Source organism: Prinia subflava, chromosome 6 (genome assembly GCF_021018805.1).
Source record: "Prinia subflava isolate CZ2003 ecotype Zambia chromosome 6, Cam_Psub_1.2, whole genome shotgun sequence".
NCBI lineage: Eukaryota > Metazoa > Chordata > Aves > Passeriformes > Cisticolidae > Prinia > Prinia subflava.
This window is the reverse complement of record NC_086252.1, coordinates 3,046,907-3,066,358: the sequence shown is the minus strand read 5'-3', so window position 1 is coordinate 3,066,358 and position 19,452 is coordinate 3,046,907. Positions and strand designations below refer to the sequence as shown.

General features: G+C 40.8%; 1 protein-coding gene across 2 annotated transcripts in view; it reads left to right on the top strand.

Moving 5' to 3' along the window:
* The window catches only part of PMS1 (PMS1 homolog 1, mismatch repair system component), a 43,854-nt gene that overhangs the window by 433 nt on the left and 23,969 nt on the right, over positions 1-19,452 (top strand). Inside the window, exons 1-5 of one of the 2 annotated variants that reach the window (XM_063399908.1) lie at positions 24-205; positions 2,167-2,320; positions 5,913-6,095; positions 8,007-8,109; positions 9,236-9,399. In XM_063399908.1, the coding sequence (XP_063255978.1) occupies positions 2,189-2,320; positions 5,913-6,095; positions 8,007-8,109; positions 9,236-9,399 (582 nt within the window). In that variant the 5' untranslated portion in view covers positions 24-205; positions 2,167-2,188. Of the gene's footprint in view, positions 1-23; positions 206-2,166; positions 2,321-5,912; positions 6,096-8,006; positions 8,110-9,235; positions 9,400-19,452 lie in introns of those variants that run through there. The other variant, XM_063399907.1, reaches the window with a different exon arrangement.

Below are 19,452 nucleotides of genomic sequence, written 5' to 3'. Positions count from 1 at the left end.
GGGCGGCAGCGGGCGGGAAGCGCCGCCGCCTCGCTGAGGCCGCGCCGGGGCCGGGGCGCCGCTTCCCGAGGGCGGCTGGGCCGGGCTGGGCCCTGGGCAGAGGCCGGGCAGGCCCCGGGGAGCAGCGAGCGCCGGGCAGAGCGGGAGCCGCGCCCCGCCGCTCGCAGCGAGAACCGGGAACTGCGGACGGCTCGTGTGCTTCGGGGTAAACTCGAGGGAGGGCCCACAGGGATTATCCGCAGCTTTTCGCCCGTTTTGTCGTTGCATAAACCTAAGAATCGCCTCACTGCGTGCTGGGGAGGGTCCCTGAGAAAGGCGGTGCCCGGAGGGGGGCGGTTCCTGGTGTGGTTCCAGACGGCTGTGGGGGCTGGAGTCGTGAAGTTTAGGGAGATTTTATTCCCGGTTTAGTTGAGGGTGTGTAGAATTGTAGTTGATGGCCTATTGGACTTGCTGTAAAGGGATACAAGGGTTAGATCATTGATAGGGCTCCCACGCTATCCCACAGAGCCTCTCTGGTCCGTGAAGAGTTACAGTAGTAAGGTGTCTGGAGCTGAGATATTTGTCTTTTAGCGAAAAGGCGTCACAGGCTGGATGCCTCTCCATGGGTAGGACGCCCCAGAGGTGCCTCTCTGCCTCCCAGCAGATGTTCCTGAGATGTGGCCGGCCTTGCATCCCTCCGTTTGGATCCAGGGCAGGGGAGGGCACACCAGGAGCCTGCATCAGTCACACCTCACAGAAAATTTGTCTTTGATGTCTGCAGCGTTTCTGCTTTAAGACCTTCCCGTATCTTAGTCAGTGTCTTTTGATGGAGAGACATCCAGCTCTCATCTGATTTACTGCCATGAGTAAACCGTGAAGCACTTGACACAGGAGTCCTGAGCAGTGCGTGAATGCCTCAAAACCTGCCTCTCTGAACACGTGTACATGATACTAACATCGGCTCCTCTTCAGCACCGCACCTTTTCTCCTGCTCCTCTTGTTTTCCTGTTGGTGGGAAAACGCTTCGTCCAATCCTTTTACCACATTCGAAAGGCAAACTCCCTTTGCAATGTAGATAACAATAATAAAGAGAAAACCCCTTTGTAGCTGTTCCTAGAAAAGTTTCAGTGCTGCTTGTACTTCATAACACACTACTTCCTTCCCCCCCCAACCCAAGTAACCGCATTTTTACTTTGTCTTTTATGTTTAAGCTGTCTTTAGAAGGATGCTGAGGCAGAGAAATGTCCTGTAATTGTTGTATCAGCTGCATATACCCTGCAGGGCAGTGATGCTTGGGGGTGTTGGCTGCAATCCCTCACCAGGTCCTGCCTGTGTCAGGAGGAAGTTTGGGTTTGTTCCATTCCTCCACGTGTGCTCATATCCTTGAGGGACAGGTGCTGAGTGTGCAGTCTGTGTTCTTCAGCAGATACCTGACAGGACTAAATCAATGGGGAAGCCAGGACTGTCAGGATTGTTTGCCTTTCAGTGTAAATAGCATTATGTAACATAACCCAGAGAAGAGAAGCCTATCTGAACCATTCTTGAGGTGCAAAGTGCTGCCTAGCACTGCTTTTTCCCCTGCCTCGCTCATATGTATGTAAAACTGTGGTTGAAGTCTTTCGTGGCAGGCTACAAGGATCAGCAAAGTAGTTTTCTTGGGGCTTGGCTGTTTGTGTCAGTGTAAGTACTTAAACAGAAGTGCATGCTGAAATTCACAGATCCATGTACAATCTCTTCATGAGAGAGTGTCTCCATAATATAGCAAGAATTTTATAACCCTTTGTATTTCCAATAATTAAAAAAAAATCTCCACTGTTTTATAAGCCATCTTCATTTTCAAGTGAGAGACAGAGTGACATAGAAATAAAAGGACCTGTCTGAGAGCACACAGTACATCAGATCAGAGAGGCAAGACTGTAATGGAGAACTTCTTGGGTTTGGTTTTCATTTTTGCTGGTAGATCTCATTGCCATTGAGTATGGCTTTTCCTCAGCACCACTGTGTTGCCTCCCCATTTCTCTCCCAACACCTATTGACTGCAGGGAAAGCTGGGTCCTGCTGTAACTTGAACATTTCACTTCCCAGCCATAATGTTGTGTTTTTCTACATTTAAAAGTCCTGTGAAACAGTTTCTTAGAAATGTGTAATTGTAGTTTTGCTCTTTTTTTCTGTTATTTTTCTGTGCAGTGTCCCTGAATCTTATTCCACCATGAAACAGCTGCCTGGAGAGACAATTCGGCTCCTTTCAAGTTCTCAGGTGATCACTTCAGTTGTCAGTGTGGTGAAGGAGCTGGTAGAGAATTCCTTGGATGCTGATGCTACAGGCATTGATATTAAACTGGTAAGTCTTTCTGTCAAAACAAATTGAATATAAAATAAGATGCAAGGAAAGCTGCAAGTGTGGGTTTTTTAGGCTATTGTGGTTTGGGGAATGGTGATGATTATTATATATTTATACATATATATTTTTACCTTCAGTAAAAATGGTACAAAATTAGTTTCTATTTGTGTTTTTGAGTCCCTGCTCTGAAAGAGTAAAGCGTGTTTGTGGTTCTGATTGTATCGTGGGGAAAAGACTGTCAGCTTTCTTAATCCTTTTCCTGCTTAAAGTTTACATTTTCTGACTAATAGCCTCTTTTAAAAGATGCTGGCCTTAGGTTTGCTGTAGGCTGACATATTTAATGCTCATTGCAAAGTATTGTAGGAAAGGAGAAAATGGAGACAGTGGAAAAGCTTGATTACAAAAACAAAAGATGTTTTTGTTATACAAATCATCATCCTGTCTCTAATTAGCAGGGTGAACTCTGGCTATTTCTAACTCTTTCAAACTGTTCAAAAAAACTGACATGTCACTCAAGGATAGTTTCTGACAATAGCAAATGCTACTTTTGATAAAGAATTTGAGCTTTTTTTCCCAACAAATTTGGTGTAATGGGTAACTGGTCAGCTTCTCTTGCTGTCCTGTTTCTGCTTTTGTAGTGTTTTGTCAGCAGCTGTATAGTAGCACTATCTCCTGCTTAGTAAGACAGAAGTGTTGTTATGTCCTGTATAAATGTATGTATTCAGAGTTGTATCCAATTTCCTTTCTGCAAATAACAATGAATGTATAGGATATTCTTGAATTAGGCATTAGGCAAATGCTCTTAACTAGGAGGTCAGTTCAGTTTCTGCTTCTTTGTCCATGTCTGCTGTATTTTCTGAAGGAGTCTAGAGTTTTTCCAGCTGAGAATGCTTTCCTGTAGATGCCAAGGAACATGGATTGTTACTTCTGTGAGTGAGCTGAAGATGTTCTGTCTTGGCTATGGTTTCTCATAAGCTCTGTCTTCTCAATGTTTACATTGCAGAGTATCTTGCCATGAAGCAAGTAAGTCCAAAGTGAGTAGTGTGTGCACAGTGGGAGTAAAGGGTGTTGGGATCAGATCCTGGGAGCTGCAAGAAGCGAACAGAAAGGTTTTGGAGTGTTCCAGAATGGCTGGAACAAACCTTGCAGAGGAGAGAGCCCTCTAACCAGTGTGGGTTTCACAGCACAGTAACCAGCTGTGTCCCAAATCAATTAAAAAGAGCATTTTAAACCATTTTCAGTGCAGGAGTCATCTACACTACTGTCCCATTCTTGTGTCATTCCAGCCCAATCCAAAACACTGTAGTTCCAAACAAACAAACCTGGCTTTACACAAGTTGTCAGTGATTGAAGGATATTTGATGATCATTCTTCTGTGGGTACTAGGGGAGAAGACCTGCCCGCTGCACAACTGTAGACAGTAATACTGTAAAACAATGGATTTTTTTCTGGTATTTTTAAATGGGAAATTAAAATAACTCCAACCATGTAATAGAGGTCAATGACCACATTAATTCTGGATTAGTTCAAAAGCATAACAGAGAAGAGAAACTTTGAAATTCCATTTTGCAGCTTGATGGGTTTTGCCTGAAACTGCAGCATTTTCACTGTTCTAAACTTTTTTGGATGAAATAGCAGGGCATAATTTATCCAATTTGCCTGAACAAAGATCACAACTACTTTTGGATAGACAGACAGGAATTCGCCTGGAGATGGAATGGATCTCAGATAAGAGTCATGGCAGTGGTGAACTGCAGTGGGAAGCTTTGGCTGGTGTTTATGTCCTGATTGACCAAACACCCATAGGTGATGTTATTTGGCATCTTTGCACTGTGTATCAAATCTGAATCATACTGATTGCTATCAGTGACCTGGCAGTGTAACTCAAACATTTCATGGGTTCATAACCTTGGTAAGATTCAGCTCATGGAGGAAGATGTAACAAAATACAGAGTTCAAGCACTGTAATATTTACATAAAACGTACACAAGTAAAAATTAGTAAGTTTAGAAGGGAAATAAGAGAATGATTTATGTAAGATTTTGATTCAAGATAAACTCACTTTTTTTAAGCAGCTAACTGGTCTGAAAGTAAAAACTAGAATGGAAAATTGGAGCCCACTGAGGATTTCCTGCCTCTGTTTCCTTAGGTGTTTTTGTGCTCAGTTGAGGTGTACTGCTTAGTTCTGTTTTGCTGCCCAGTAGGAGGTTGATTCAAACATGAACAAAAGCATTGTTTTTTCACCTGAAGACAGCTTTTGCACCATTCATTACAACAGAAAGTGAAATGTACCCCTATTTCTGTTGTGTTTTGTGCATTGTGGTTCTGAGCCTACCTAGAGGCTTTTGATGTTTCCTAGAGCAGATTATGTGTGATAGAGGTGGTTTCTTTAGATACCTTTCTTTCGGTTTTGATTGCATCATTTTTTTTCCTTCAAGAAATAGCCTTGTGAGTACATTATAATTTTTCATTACTGTTTTCAGGATAGGCCCAGGTAGGACAGCAAAGTTTGTTCTGTTTAATCAACCTGCTTTCAGTGATCAACCACCACATGCTCTGTCCAGCATCAGTGGTGCCAGCTGCTGTTTTAAGATAATTCTTTCTAAGCAAAACTAGTTTTAAAGTCACCTAGATGTATTACAAACTACAGCACTTTTTTTGTGTGTTGCATCATAATCTTTTCAAAGAGCCAGTCTTGCTTCTGTGAAAGAAGCTTAGTGATCCTGCAGCTGTGATTACTTTCTCCACCTGGCTTGTTGTTCTTCTAGGTGCTGCTCACTTGTGCAGACTGTAATGTAGCTGGAAAGAAGAATTTTTTGCTGCACTTTTTGTGATGTTACAGAACCTAAATTTCATCTTTTATTTAGCTGTTGTAAATATCTGTGTTTCAGAGTTTTACCCTATTTATGCTGGTGCTTACTGGAATGACATATTTAAACTGGAATTCAGTAAAATATGCATTGCATGTATGTAAAGGTAAATCACAAATACTGAACGTTGCTTCCTTGAAGGCTGTCTTAAAAGAGCCTCTAGGAATCTTTACTTGTTTTTGCAAAGCACTGTCTCTCTTTACAGGCTTTTTTGTTACCCTCATCATTCATACCTTGCCCCCCATTAGAGTTTCATCTTCTGTATATTGAACTTGGAAAATGTAGTGGAATAACAGCAATCAAAATTGAAACTGAAAATAGTGTGAAGTGAGGTTCTACCGAATTCAATGGATGCAGAGCTGCATTCAAGTGAGTTCAAAAAAATGATACCAAATAGGTAGGAGAGGTGAAAAGAGGCGGTAAATCTTCAGTTTTCTGGCTATGGGTGTCCTTTTGAGCTTGGGTTGTGCTGTTTCCAAATCACAGGCTATGAATTACGTTATTTGATTAGAGGAACCATCACTGTTATCCTGACATGGTGTATTTTTCTTTTTTTTTTTTTTCCTTAAACAGAGACATTTAATGGTTGCTCAGTTCCTCCAAACAAGCAAAACTTCCACTTCTGTATGGATAATTAGAAGCTGTGACCTCAGCTGCTTCAAACTTATGTCTTAATTAATTTGGTTGTTTTACTGCTCCTTTGTGTTTTGTTCTTTTTTTAGGAGAATTACGGGTTTAGCAAAATAGAAGTAAGAGACAATGGCAGTGGAATCAAGGCTGATGATGTTTCAGTTATGGCAGTTAAACACTACACCTCCAAAATCAGCTCTTCTGAGGACCTTGAAAGGCTGACCACGTACGGTTTCCGTGGGGAAGCTTTGGGATCGATTTGCAGCATATCAGAGGTGAGCACTAGCTATAAACGTGTAGCCTTTTGTTACAGGTTTTGTTGTCTGTATATGTTCATGAAAACTTTATTCTATGCAAAGAGTTCAGGTGTTTCAGCACACTGCCAGGGATGTGCTTGTGTGTATGCTGCCTTTCTCCCCAGCCCCAGAGGAATGTCGTCTGAATTTCTTGTTTGTGTCAGTCCTGCCTTTCTGTCACACAGGTCACAGCAGGGCTCTGTTTATTTTGCTCGGTCACAACAGATAACAGACAGATTGTGTTGTAGTCTTTTTCCTTTTGTATCAGGGAATATGGGTGACTTTGCTACTTGAATTAGGGTAGATCAAGAGAAGAGCAGCAGGTGATGGCCAGGAGAAGTAATTTCAGGGAACTGATGGCCCACATAGCCGCCATTCCAGTAACGATTTCTGCCTTGTTATCAGAAGATCAACAGTCATGGGATCTTGCTGCGCTCCTTGTTGCTCCTTGACATGTATGTGACTGCAATTGCACAAACTTTGTCCCTATGAGTAAACAGGAACCTGCTACCTGACCTAGCTGAGTCTCAGCCATATGTTTGTGTTAAGAGGATTGGCAGTGTACTAATATTTGCGACTTAACTTGTTGGCTAAAAGTAAATATGTTTGCTCAAAACCATCTGAAAAGTGTTCAGGCTGCTAAAGGCACAGCATCTGCCAGATCTCTGGTGCTCTCCCTTTCCGAAGTCATTCTGCACCAAGGTCAAGTTTTGGATTTAAGTCTGCTGAGGTTTAGACCAATCCAATTAGAGATAACAGTGCCTGTGTCTGGTTGGAACCATCAGCTGTTGAGGTCAGGAGAGATATTACAGCTTCACTCCTTGGTACCTTGGGCTGCATTCACATTGCACTAAGCAGGAGTGGGTTGTGTATTTGGATGGCGATTTCCAAAGATGCTTTCAAAAGTGTTGGTGTTTTGATAGATGATGACAGACCTCAATCATTGGTTTCTTCTAATGAGCTCTCAGAGCAGAATGCCATCTGTTCAGAGCTTCTCATCAGCTCTGTGCTACGTTTCATAAGAGATGGGAGGTGGCCTGAGTGTATGAAGTGCTTTAATAGGTATTACTCCTTGTATCAGTAATTATGTTAATTAGCACTCCTGGCATTAATTGTGTTCTGCCTACCCAAACTGCCCCCTGAAATTTCAGTTTGAAGGTACTTTGCTATTGGCCCTTAAGTAGGTCTGCAATACTGTAATTTTCAGTTAATCAATTCTTGTTTTTCTCTCCAGGGGCATGACTGAATGCTGAGTGATTCATGTGAGACACTAAAATAAGCCAAAATATCCTGAAGCTCTGTATGTGTGTTAAACTTTGTCTTCCAGGTGGTTAAAAGGCAGTGGTTCTGTTATTCACAATGTTGGAACCTGAACTCTGATTTATGACTGCTCTTGCTAAAGCAATCTGTGTATTACCTTAATAGCTTACAAAATTTGCCGTGACTGATTGCCAGATATGTTTAGGTGTAGAAAGGTAATATACTGTTCGTTTGAGAGTAGTCTTTAAGTTTGTGGAATCTCACATGAATTTAATTTGTCATAGTGTGTTTGTCTCACTGAAGGTAAAAATGCAGAACTGTCAATTGATAAAGTTTATTTAATCTGTGCTAGAGTAGAAAATAGAGAGGTGTGTGTTTTAGATAGTAGGAACTGCTGTGCTTTGTAAATTAGCCTGATAGAAATGCTTTTAGTTAAATGGCACAAAACATGCAGAATAATGTGTAATGTTTAAGAAATACCTGTTGAAGAAAAATTTTATAAACGAATTAAATGTAATTATGGTGACTAAAGTAACAGAGTGGTGAGTGTGATATCAGAGCTTATCTAAGCTTACTCTGAACTTTGTCTATCCCTGATTAATGTAGGTTTTTTTAAATCACTTTCTTCAGGTTTTGGTCACAACAAAGACAGCTGCTGATGATTTCAGCATTCAGTATGCTTTGGATAGCAATGGGCATGTAACCTCTAAAAAGCCTTCCCATCTTGGGCAAGGTAGGCTATCACTGTTGTGTTGTTGCAAGGTGACAGATGTATTTTGTGTTTCTCTGAGGCTCTATCTGATGTTGAAATACCTGTTGGGTGCTTAAAGGCTGAGTATGAAATCTTTGCAGCTGTAAACGTTTCTTGCCTTGTGTCTGTCAGCTGAGAATGTGTTGTCATAGCTTAAGAGATGATATGCCTTGGAAGTTGTTCTAGATTGTAATTATAAACTAGTTTCTCCTTCTCTGACTCACTCTTTAAGCTGACAGTGGAAATCAAACCTGCAAAAATTAAATGCTCCAAGTCTGTATAAGTATATGAAAGATTTCTTCAGGACCAAATTAATGTTTCTGTATGTAGCAAAATCCTTGCTTAAAGGAGCAAGAGTTGCCCTGCTGCCATACACAGGAATTGCTGGAAGCAGTGTGGCTGTAGAGCCAGGCTCAGTCACAGTTCCTTCTAACCTGCAGGGAGGGTGTGTACTTAACTTTTAATAAGGATTCTTTTTAAGATTTAGCCTGTATAGTGTTTTCCACAGCCAGAAAGCCTGCAGGTTGCAATGCCTTGTCTTTCATTGAAATGGTTGAATTCTCTGACATAGTTCATGCTTTCCAATATCCTTATGGGCTAGGAATTTATGTGCTTGTGTTGGTAGGTGAATATTCCTCCTCCTACGTTGTATTGTGTACTGTGCCTTGTGCAGAGATACTTGGCACTTCAGGTGCTACCCTAAAGCAAAAGCTTGTGAAGGCCCTTAATGAAGCACAGTGTTCATTTGCCTCCAGATATGCGTGGTTAGATTCTAGTCTGTTAATCAATTATTTTGTTAATGAAGGCTAACTTGTGCATTGGGAGAGTCTTCAGCTTTATTTAGTGCTGATTCTTGCTATTGTTAGTGTGTATGAAAGACAGCTTAATGCTGCAGTCATAACTCTAAATGAAGGAGAAGAACCAAAGTTCTTGAGATATCTTTTGGGTATGCTAATTGACTGCTAATCTGGTGTATTTCTTCCCATGCTAATAACTGATTTAGTGCAGCAGCATACAAATATGTCTAAGTAAAAATAGTTTCCTCAATATCCAGTCAGTGATTTGCTTTCAGTGTAATTTCTGCTTTATTTTTATCACCTGCTTGCAGGTACTACAGTGACAGTCCTAAATTTGTTTAAGAATCTTCCTGTAAGAAAGCAGTTTTACTCAACAAATAGAAAATGTAAGGAAGAACTGAAAAAAGTCCAAGATCTACTGACAGCATATGGTATCATTAAACCAGACCTGAGGATAACATTAACACATAATAAGGTAATAATGAGGTTTTTTCTGTCAGCTATTTAAAGGATCAGTTTCTGATGAACTTCCAAGTTGCCGCAAAGTAGAGAGTGACATCTGGTGGTCGGATCCCTCAGCAGTTCTGTTTCTGTTCTAAGATAATGCTGTTTGTTGATATTTGTCATGCTCACTGAGACTTATCAGTTACCCCATCAATCAAACATTCACACTTCGGTTCCTTTTCAGTGGGAGTAGGAGAAGGCACTGTGTGCTTTTCTGAAATGACAGCAGATTTCCCTTCTTTGTCTGGACTCGTTTAACAGGCTTTGATTGTATTTATGGATGTATTTTTAAATATCACTGTGTAGATACTGTGAAAAACTAAAGCTGGCTACAGAATTAGTATTTCAGTGCTGAGAAAGAGGAGCTACTTGCAGTCTTATTTCATTGAGGTCACTGAGAGTTTGAAACCAGACATCTCAGGAAGGTGTCTGCTTCCAAGATTGTGTTGGGCTTCTCGACATATCTACTAGTGGTTCACAATACTGGCCTTAAATGTTGGTTAATAAAACTAATTTTGTCTTCTTGGTGGTTTGGTTTTGCTCTCTCCAACAAGTCATAAATGCTATATTCTTTATGGTGTTTTGATTTCATCCCTTTGATCAGACTATTGAGTATCTTGGAGTGGTTTTGTCTCTGTTTATTTCAAAACAATGGCAGTAAGGCACAAGAAGGTGTTCACATATTTTCCCAAACTTCCTGCAAAAATGATGTGAAGAGTGGCATGATAGTTGCCACTGCACATTGGGGGTTTTATTGCACCTTTCTTACTAGCTTCAGAGGTACATTCTTCAATACTCAGTTTGAGGGGTTATATGAATGGGTAAAAAAGTCTCATTCACTGTAATGACAGAGTTGGTGCTGGGTTTTTGTACTCTTTATTTTGCATTACCAGCTTTTTGTTTGTTTAGTTTATTTTGTTAAAAAATAAAAAGAAGTGTGAAAGTGCTCAAACATTTCATCACAAGGGGTCGCTCAGTAGCTATTGCTGAGACATGAAAATTAAAGGCTCAAGTAGACAGAAAGTGTAGTCTGTCTCTGTGCATATGGAGATGCTTTAAAGTTAAAAACTGAACTGAACTTTAAAAAAATTCAGTTCAGATTCCTGTCTTTCTATTGCCATTGGCATTCTGTGCAAAATAAAAAGTCACTTGTTGTATCACACCCATTAAAAAATTTGAAATTCTGAATTGCCAGTGTGTAGCAACTTGCAGTAGGTCAATGGTGCATTTATTTTACCTTATCACAGAACATGAATATTCTTTATTTCTTTTGCCTTTATATGCTAAATATTGTTGTCATTACAATTATTAATTTGGATCAGGAAGGTGTTTTTTCTATACAGACACTACAGCATATCTGTGCTACAGTAATACTCTGCTGAATAGTGTTATTGGTGATTTTTGTGTGTGTCTGTTATATTTTTGTTAGAAATGCACTAGGAGAAGGAATCAACTCCTTAGAATAGCTTTATTTTTTATGTAGCTCATAGATTGAGTCATTTAAAAGACAAATTGCATATGCAATTATTCAGAGGACTTCTTAGAACCCCAAATTCTTGAGGCTGAGCCAGTACTTTCTGTTGCAATGGAAGAAGATACATGTTGGGAGTACGATCAGGTTCCGGGGCTTAAAAGAGCAAGAAGATAGCAGAGATGAGCTTTATAGAAGGAGAGAAGGAAAGATGTCTTGAAAGACTAGAAAAGATAGTAAATAAAAAAAAGTGTAAATGAAAATGTATTTCAAGGAAATTTTCTAAATAAATTACAAAACTAGCACTTAAAAAAAAAAAGCCACACCAGAAAACAAAACCAAAAGCAACCCTCCCCCAGAAAAACCAAATCCTCCTAGTTTTTTAATTACTGTCTTTTATATGAAGTTGAAAGAGAATGGTGGATTGGATGGGGTTTGAGCAACTGGTCTTGAGAAAGGTTTCTCAAGAAACCATGGCTGGGGAATTGGAAGCAGATGATCTGCAAGGTCCCTTTCAACCCAAATCTTTCTGTGAAAGCATAGATTCTGTGAAAGGCTTTACTGGGGAAGAATGTAGTAAGGCTGAAGCAGTCATAAAGTATCTGAGGTTAGGCATCTGAAAATGGTTACCTGATTGATTCCAGCAGAAACTTACTTTGGCAAGTCAGGCCTCTTATTGAGCTATTGAAGTATAGATGGTTTTAGGATGCATGCTACATTGCATGTTGAATTTCCACCATGTTTGATTGGGGTTTTTTCAAAAGGTGTGTGTCTTATGCTTTTGAGTGAAATTTCCAGAATTTTTTCCTTCTTTCTACATTTCATGTCTCTGTTAGTTTGGAAAATATTGATTGCCATGAAGTGTGGTTCTTCACAGAAAAGAAATCAGATAATCCTCTTCCAGCCTTTGGCTGATTTTTAGTGGGTAAGAAAATAGATGTACTCTATTCCTCCTCAAATTTATTTATTGTGGACTCTCCATCAGTGCTTTCCAAGATAGGAAACACTCAATTGCTCTTTCTGCTCAGAATGTTTTGTTTGCATTAGCAATAAATAATGAATCACTTTGCAGATCAACCCTTGAAGTACTATTGCTATTTTGACAACTTGGATTAGCTAGTGCTCCTTCTTTTTTATGAAGGTTTATCCTGCCAAGACATTCTTTGAATACTGATAATGTTGATCCTCTTGCCAGTATGGTTATGTTAGAAAGAGGTATTTTTCTTCTTTCATCACCATGTTCCTTGAAAGCATATTGAATAATGAGACAGCCAAATGGAAATAATTTACATGAGTATTCAGCAAGTTTATTTAAAGTTAATGTTATCTGAAGGCGTGTTAAGAACATTTCAAAGTCAGCTACTGCTTAAACTGCCTCAAACCCTTTAGCCCTAAATGCTGTGTTTTAGCAACCTGTGAGCTCTGGCTGTGTTGTACCTCAGGTGGTAAAACACAGCTTTTAGTAGTTCCAGCTATTCTCTGGAACTGCAGTTTTTACACTCTTCTCTGTTGAATACCAGTAGCCCTCAGCTCAGCCTCTACGAACCACTGATATTGAAGAGATACTCTTCTGTTTTGTAAGACTGGTGATATGGAATGCTTTAATTCTGTTTCGGTTGCCTTTATTCTACAAATGCCAAAATGAGCAAGGATACCCAGTAACTATACCTATTTTAACAGTACTAGATATTATAGAGCCAAAAAAATTTCAGCAACAGATGGTTTGGATGGTGCCTATCAGCAGGTCATACTGCGCACAACTGGTCCCATGTCTTGTGCAAAGTACAGATGGGCCATTAATAGGCTCAGTAAATTTTCCAGTTCCTGTTGAGGAAAACTTGGCATAAGTGAAATTTTTTTCCAGTGTTTTTCACACATAACATTTTGAAGCTTGGTCACACACAGTTCTGCCTGAAGTGTTTCTTGTTTGTTTCTTAAGAGAGTCACAAGTCAGAACTTTTGGATGCAAAGTCCATTTAAAATGTCTTGTAATACCTGAGTATAGTATTCTTCCCCAAAATCCTGTTCATTGGTGGTGTTGACTTAAAGGATGCCGTCTTTGTTTTCTTTGCAGTAAGTCTCCTCCATTTTCCAAAGCTGCATAATCTTAACCAGTAGTTTGTATGAACTAACTGAAATCCAGGGGGTTTTTTTCTGTGTCTCTGCACTCTGTAATAAGTGTGGCTTTTTTGAGATTGAATGTGTTAGGGCAAATATACCTTTTTTAATAATGTTAGTATACTTTGCATTTATTCATTGTGCTTCCAAACTCTGCTGTAGCTGCATGTTGAAAAGAAATCGGAATTGAGCAGAAATTGCAGCACATAAAATCTATCTTGATTTGGAAAGGCTGCTATGTTTAATGTAATGATGATGAATGAAATCCCTCCCAAATCTGTTAGTCTTAAAATATAAAGAGGAATTACGTTTAAGAATCTGCAGTGCTCTGCAGCCAACATGCTTCTGTGCTAACCTGGAGTACAGCTCAGTCTTTGCTTCTCTTCGTTGTTCAGTGGCTTTGCTGAAAAAGCCAAACAGAGAGTTAATTATGGTGTTTTTTGTGCTGAGGACACCTGTCCACTAGGAAATGCGCTGAGACCCTCAACTCAATTTACATCAGCCAGAGAACAGCTGCCAGATGGTAACTACTTTTGGTCACTACCAACCTGGTTGAATTTGAACTGGTGACCCAGAGGTGAAATGCTTTATATCCTATTACTAATTCCTTGAGGTTTCCAGTTTCTCATCCATCACTTTTTTCAAATGACAGCACAGTATATGTCTGAAATCTCAAAACAATTACTGTTTCACATATGCAGTGTGTGTTGCAGAATCTGAGATGTGCCTTTGCAAGGCTTTTGCACTCACACGATCAGCTTAAAAAGGTACTGTTATATACGTTATTTTTGTTAACTGCTGGTTTACAAAAGGCTTTTAAACCTCCATTTATTTAAATAGAATTCACTGTGATGTACATTTTCTGAATCAGAATTTTGGATTGGAAACTGGGCTTTGATGGTAGTTTGATTATTTAGGAGGCTTTATTTATTTATTTACTTTTTCCTCCTGCTAGGGAAGTGGAATTTAATAGAATCTTAGAATATCTTGAGTTGGAAGGGACCCACAGGGATCATTGAGTCCAACTGCTGGTCCTGCACGGGGTGCCCCAAGAATCCCACCGTGTGCCTGAGAGTGTCGTCCAAATGCTTCTGGAGCTCTTCTGGAGGTCATGCTTGGTGCTGTGACCGCAGGCCTGGGGAGTCTGTTTCACTGCTCTGGGGGAAAGAACCTTTTCATAGAATCAGAGAATCATTAAGGGTGGAAAAGACCTCCAAGAGCATCAGGTCCAACCTTTGACCAAATACCACCGTGGCCACTAAATGGCATTGTGAGGTGCCACATCTGCTCAGTGTTTGAACATTTCCAGGGATGGTGACTCCACCACTTCCCAAGGGAGCCTGTTTCTATACTTAACCACTCTTTCAGTTCAGAGGAAATTTTTCTTAACACCTAACCTGGACCTCCCTGGTGTACCTTGAGACTGTTTCCCCTTGTTGCTGGTTGCCTGGGAGAAGAGCCTGAGCCCTACCTGGCTGTGACCTCCTGTGAGGTTGTGAACAATAAGATCACCTCTGAGTCTCCTTTTCTTCAGGCTAAACACCCCCAGCTCCCTCAGGCTCTCCTCATCACGCTTATGTTCTAGCTTCATTGCCCTTCTCTGGACACACTCCAGCACCTCCATGTCTTTTTTGTAGTGAAGGGCCCAACACTGCACACAGGACTTGGGGTGTGGCCTCACCAGTGCTGAGTACAGAAGGACAATCACTGCCCTGGTCCTGCTGGCTACACTGTTCCTGATGGAGGGCAGCATGCCATTGGTCTTCTTGGCAACCTGGGGACACAGTGGCTCATGTTCAACTGCAGTCAACCAGCACCCCCAGGTCCTTTTCCAGCGGGCACCTTAATAGCCACTCTTCTCCCAGCCTGTAGTGCTGCAGGGGGTTGTTGTGATCCAAGTTCAGGACCCAGCACTTCATCTTGTTGAACTGCACACCATTGGCCTTGGCCCATCAATTCAGCCTGTCCAGGTCCCTCTGCAGAGCCTTCCTGCCCTCTAGCAAATCAACACTCCCACCCAACTTCATGTTGCCTGGAAACTCATTGAGGGTGCACTCAGTCCCCTTCTCCAGATCATTGGGAAAAATGTTAAACAGGCCTGGCCCTGATACTGAGCGCTGGAGAACATCAGTAGTGACCAATTGCCAACTGCATTCCATTCCATTCACCACCACTCTCTGGTCTTGGCCATCCAGACAGAGTGCACCCAAAAAGAGTGCACCTCTCCAAGCTGTGGGCTTTCAGTATCTCAGGGACAATGCTGTGGAAGACACTGTCCAAGACTTTACTGAAGTTTAGGTTACATCCACAGGCTTCCCCTCATCCACTAGGTGAGTCACCTGGTCGTAAGAGGAGATCAGGTTCTCTGAACAGCCGTGGCTGAACACATGCTATTAGAGCAATCAAAAAGCATATGACTCTGAGTAGTCTCTGGAATTCTTGAAGGCTTTGAAGGCAGGTGTTATTGGATGAAGGTCGTTGGCTCCTTGTCATATCTGTTGCCTCCTCTCCTAACTTACCTCCTAAGTCCCAAAAACAAGCATTTCTCCACTCTGTCATGCTCAAGAAAGTCTTTTTCATTGAGAGGGTGCTCTTGTGTCATGAAAGGGCAATCTGAGTAAGGAATACACTGGAATTTTTGGAATGAACAGTGCTGTGGAACATGACTGTCTTTCAACCAATCCCCTTGATGGCTCTAATATCCAGTGCCCATGGGATAGACAGGTATGTAGCTGCATCTGATGAGGGGAAAAATGATGCCTTGAGTTTACCTACGGCACATATCCACTGGTAATTGTCCCAGCATCACATACAAAATTGAGGGGGCTACCGATTCCTTAGGGATGAGTATAAAATATCTAGGAAAATAATTGATCAGTTGCTTCATTTTTTTATAAGCTAAATGGAAAAACTGTTGTGATTTCTGTTTTCAAGAGAAATTTATGTAAGAGTGCCCTTTTAGTAAGGTAACATACCATCAGTTTTAAAACAGGACAACAGTTAAGGTGTGGAGCTGAAAAACAACAGCACTTTTCTAGGCTGGCATTCTGAAGAATGTGGTGAAGACTTCATATTGATCAGTTTGGATCTTAGCAGATAGGTTTTCTTCCACTGCAGAGAATGTGCAAGCCCTTGGATGTGTGTGTCTGTGCATCATTAAGATGAAGAGGTTATAGACATTGTACTGGATGATGTGGCTTTGTTTCCGTTGGGCTCAATTCAAACTTGAGATATTGCTGCCTAGTTTTGCTCCTGTTTGTGTATTCTCTTAACAGGTAGGCAGCAATGCTTTCAATTGAAGCCCAATAAGCTATTAGGTTTTAAGTCAAGAAGCTAAGGAACATACTGGCCCAGAGTAATCTGCAGTGAGATCTCAGAACGCCACGGTGACAGGATTTTTGTAGCATGTAGCACAAAACTAGAGAGACTGTGAAATGCAGTTCTCTTGTAAAGAGCTAACTCAAGTTTACATTACCAGCCTACAGCTCACATACAACTGCTTGCTCAACTAAACTTTTACACCCTCAAACTTTATTACAGGATGAATAATATGACTGTCATGAAATAAATAAAGAAAATAGGTGGGGTTTGGGTATTAAAAGTCTACTTCAAGTGCACTGTCATTATGTAGTAATAAGATAAATGGAAGGAGTCAGTTTAACTCATAGCATCATAATTGTGCTGAAGTAGCCACAGTTGGAAACAGCATCCAGTCCCAGCTCTAATTAAGATTTTCCTTTTATTTGGGATTGCAAATCACTGTAGCTGCTGGTAGAAATTCCAAAATATGAAGGATAGTTAGGGATGCAGAGCAACTGCTTTTTTTTTTTCCTCTGTTCCTCCATGGGGTCTTTGAAGAAACAAATACTGAGCAGCTTTTAAATTCTCTCTAGTGCTGTATAGTAGGGACCCCAGTGGGAAGAGGTTGCACACTCTGTCTCCTCACTTCACACATTTTTCAAGGAATCTTTCTGCACTATGTGTGTTCATCCTGAAATAACAGACACATGTATGTTCATGGAGTCATAGAATCATTTGGGTTGGAATGTACATTGTCATCCTCCACAAAAGTATGCCTGTGTCCTAGAGCTGCATGGGATGGAGAAATAGGGACACACAGACACACACATCATTATCTTCTGCATATGTGCAATAGATTTCATATGCGTTATGACATTTTGTAAGATCTGGATCGTGCAATCCCCTTCAATGAGGCAGAGAAGTGGAATATATTTGGCTAGCTCTTGCAGAACCTAAGATGGGCCATATGTAATAATATATCTTTGAGTAGGCTGTTTCTGCAGCGTCATCATACTGACTAGAGTCAGATTCTTCCTTGGCTCATCCTAGACACCCGCTTTATATGACCTAGAAAAAAAATATGGGGGGTGTGTGAGGGGTGTATTTTTAGCTAAACTAAAGGGTATAAGCAAGGTTAAAAAAATAGGGTACTGCAGGAACCTCATGGCAACACTTTCCAAAATAAATGAAATGGAACAGGCATTGTTTCTCTGATTTTTTTAATGATTGTTGATACATCTGGGGAATCTAGAAATATAATTTTCTGTAAATTACCAGCTCTTCCTGTGTTGTTGCTTCATAATATGCAGTAAGGGGTAAAAATGAATACACACTCTATTCTGTCTTTATATAGTGTACAAATTTAGGAATTGCATGGCCTCTTTAGTTTGTGGCTTTAATTTAACCTACAGTGGTAACTATTTCCTAAAATTCTGTCTGTAGTACTGCGTATAAATATCTGGTAAGTACGTGACTATTTAAAAAAACAATCTGAACTTACTACATTATCTACTTTTAGCAAGTTTGCATTTAATAAGTTATCATTTTCCACAAATTTCTTAAAACCACCTTACTCAAGTTATCTTTTCACAGTTCTGATTCCTGCTCAGCCATTCTAGCAGGTCAAGCTATGTAATAACCTTGCATTAATCAGCAGCTAAGATTTATATCTGTACCTGCAGCATCACACTAGGATACCCTAAAATAAACAGCATGATGTTTATATTAGTCATGTAACAAGTGTCTTTCTCAGTTTGGTCACATGCATTTAATTTAAAATATATCCAGTAAAGAAAAAAATCACTTGGCACTTTCTGTTTCCATTTTAAGTAATCAATTTTAAAATAGAAGCAGTACAGGATATGTTTTATAAGAGGAGCTATAAAGAAGAGGACAGATTCTTTCATCACTCCAGAATGTCGTTGAGGAGGCTTAGAGCAGGTGTAGAGGAGAGAGGCTGAGAGGCAGCTCCAGGCTGTATTTCACCTCTGCCTCCTCTGGAGCACAGGGGGACTCCCTGCCAGAGCTGTGGACACCCAGCCCATGGCTCTGCTTACTCATTTCTCCCCTTTTTCTGTCTGCTGGCTCCCGATGTAAATTGTGGTTTGAGGCGTTTACCTCACTATAGAATAACCAAGCTGTGATCCAGCATGTGCAAAGAGCTGTCAGGCTGCTCTGTAGGAGATGAATTACATTCAGGCAGGACTAAAAAGCCCCACTTCACAAATGCTGCAGAATGTAGGTGAAACTGGAAAATTGAAAAGATTGGGGAAATACTTTAGGGTCAACAGTACCAAAGCTTTACAATTCCACCTGTCCTGCACGAAGGGAATATCATGTTCCAGGAGAACCGTGTTCTTCTGTGGAATTCACCCCTGAAGGCCAGCAAATATTCCACTGAACAGGTGGAATTTTAAGGCTATGTATAGCATTTCTTGAGATGGGTGCATGTGTATTTTTTGCTCCCTCACCATCCTTTCACTCAACAGGCTGTACTTGAATACTGTGAGCTCATTTTGAATTTACTGGACACCTAGTACCTACTGAAAGTATAAATTTTAACAGCACTGTGGTATCCAACTTAAAATGCAACATGCTGCATTCTTTTTCTTTTTGTGTTTAAAGGTTGAACATAGAATACACTCAGGCAGCTAACAGTGGCAGAAATGAAGTGGACCTGAGTATAGCAGTCTCAGTTGCCTAGAAGAAGAAAACCAACAAAGGATAACATTTTTAGTGTTGATACACAGCAATGAAAGTCAGCAGATTCAGAATTAAATTTGTGACTATTTGGTGTCGGAGTCCAGGGCATCTCTCTGATCACCTTGGACGGTCTGGGACCCTGGCAGAGGGGTCTGAGACCCAAGCAGGAGGTTTGGAACCTGTACAAGGGGGTTGGAAACCTTGGCACACAGCCAAGGAGGAATTACAAATCTCAAGAGTGTGAAATGAGTAGTAGTTAGTCTATCACAGGGTGAAAAAGTAGAATTTGGGGTTTCTTAGAGTGGAGGCTGGAGAGCCAAGATGGAGGAATCAGGGCATGGACCTGTTCTTCTTCCTTCTTGTTCTTGCCCTCCATCTTCTGCAGTGCTGGGTCACAAGGGATTGGTTTAGAGTAGAGGTGACATGGTTAGC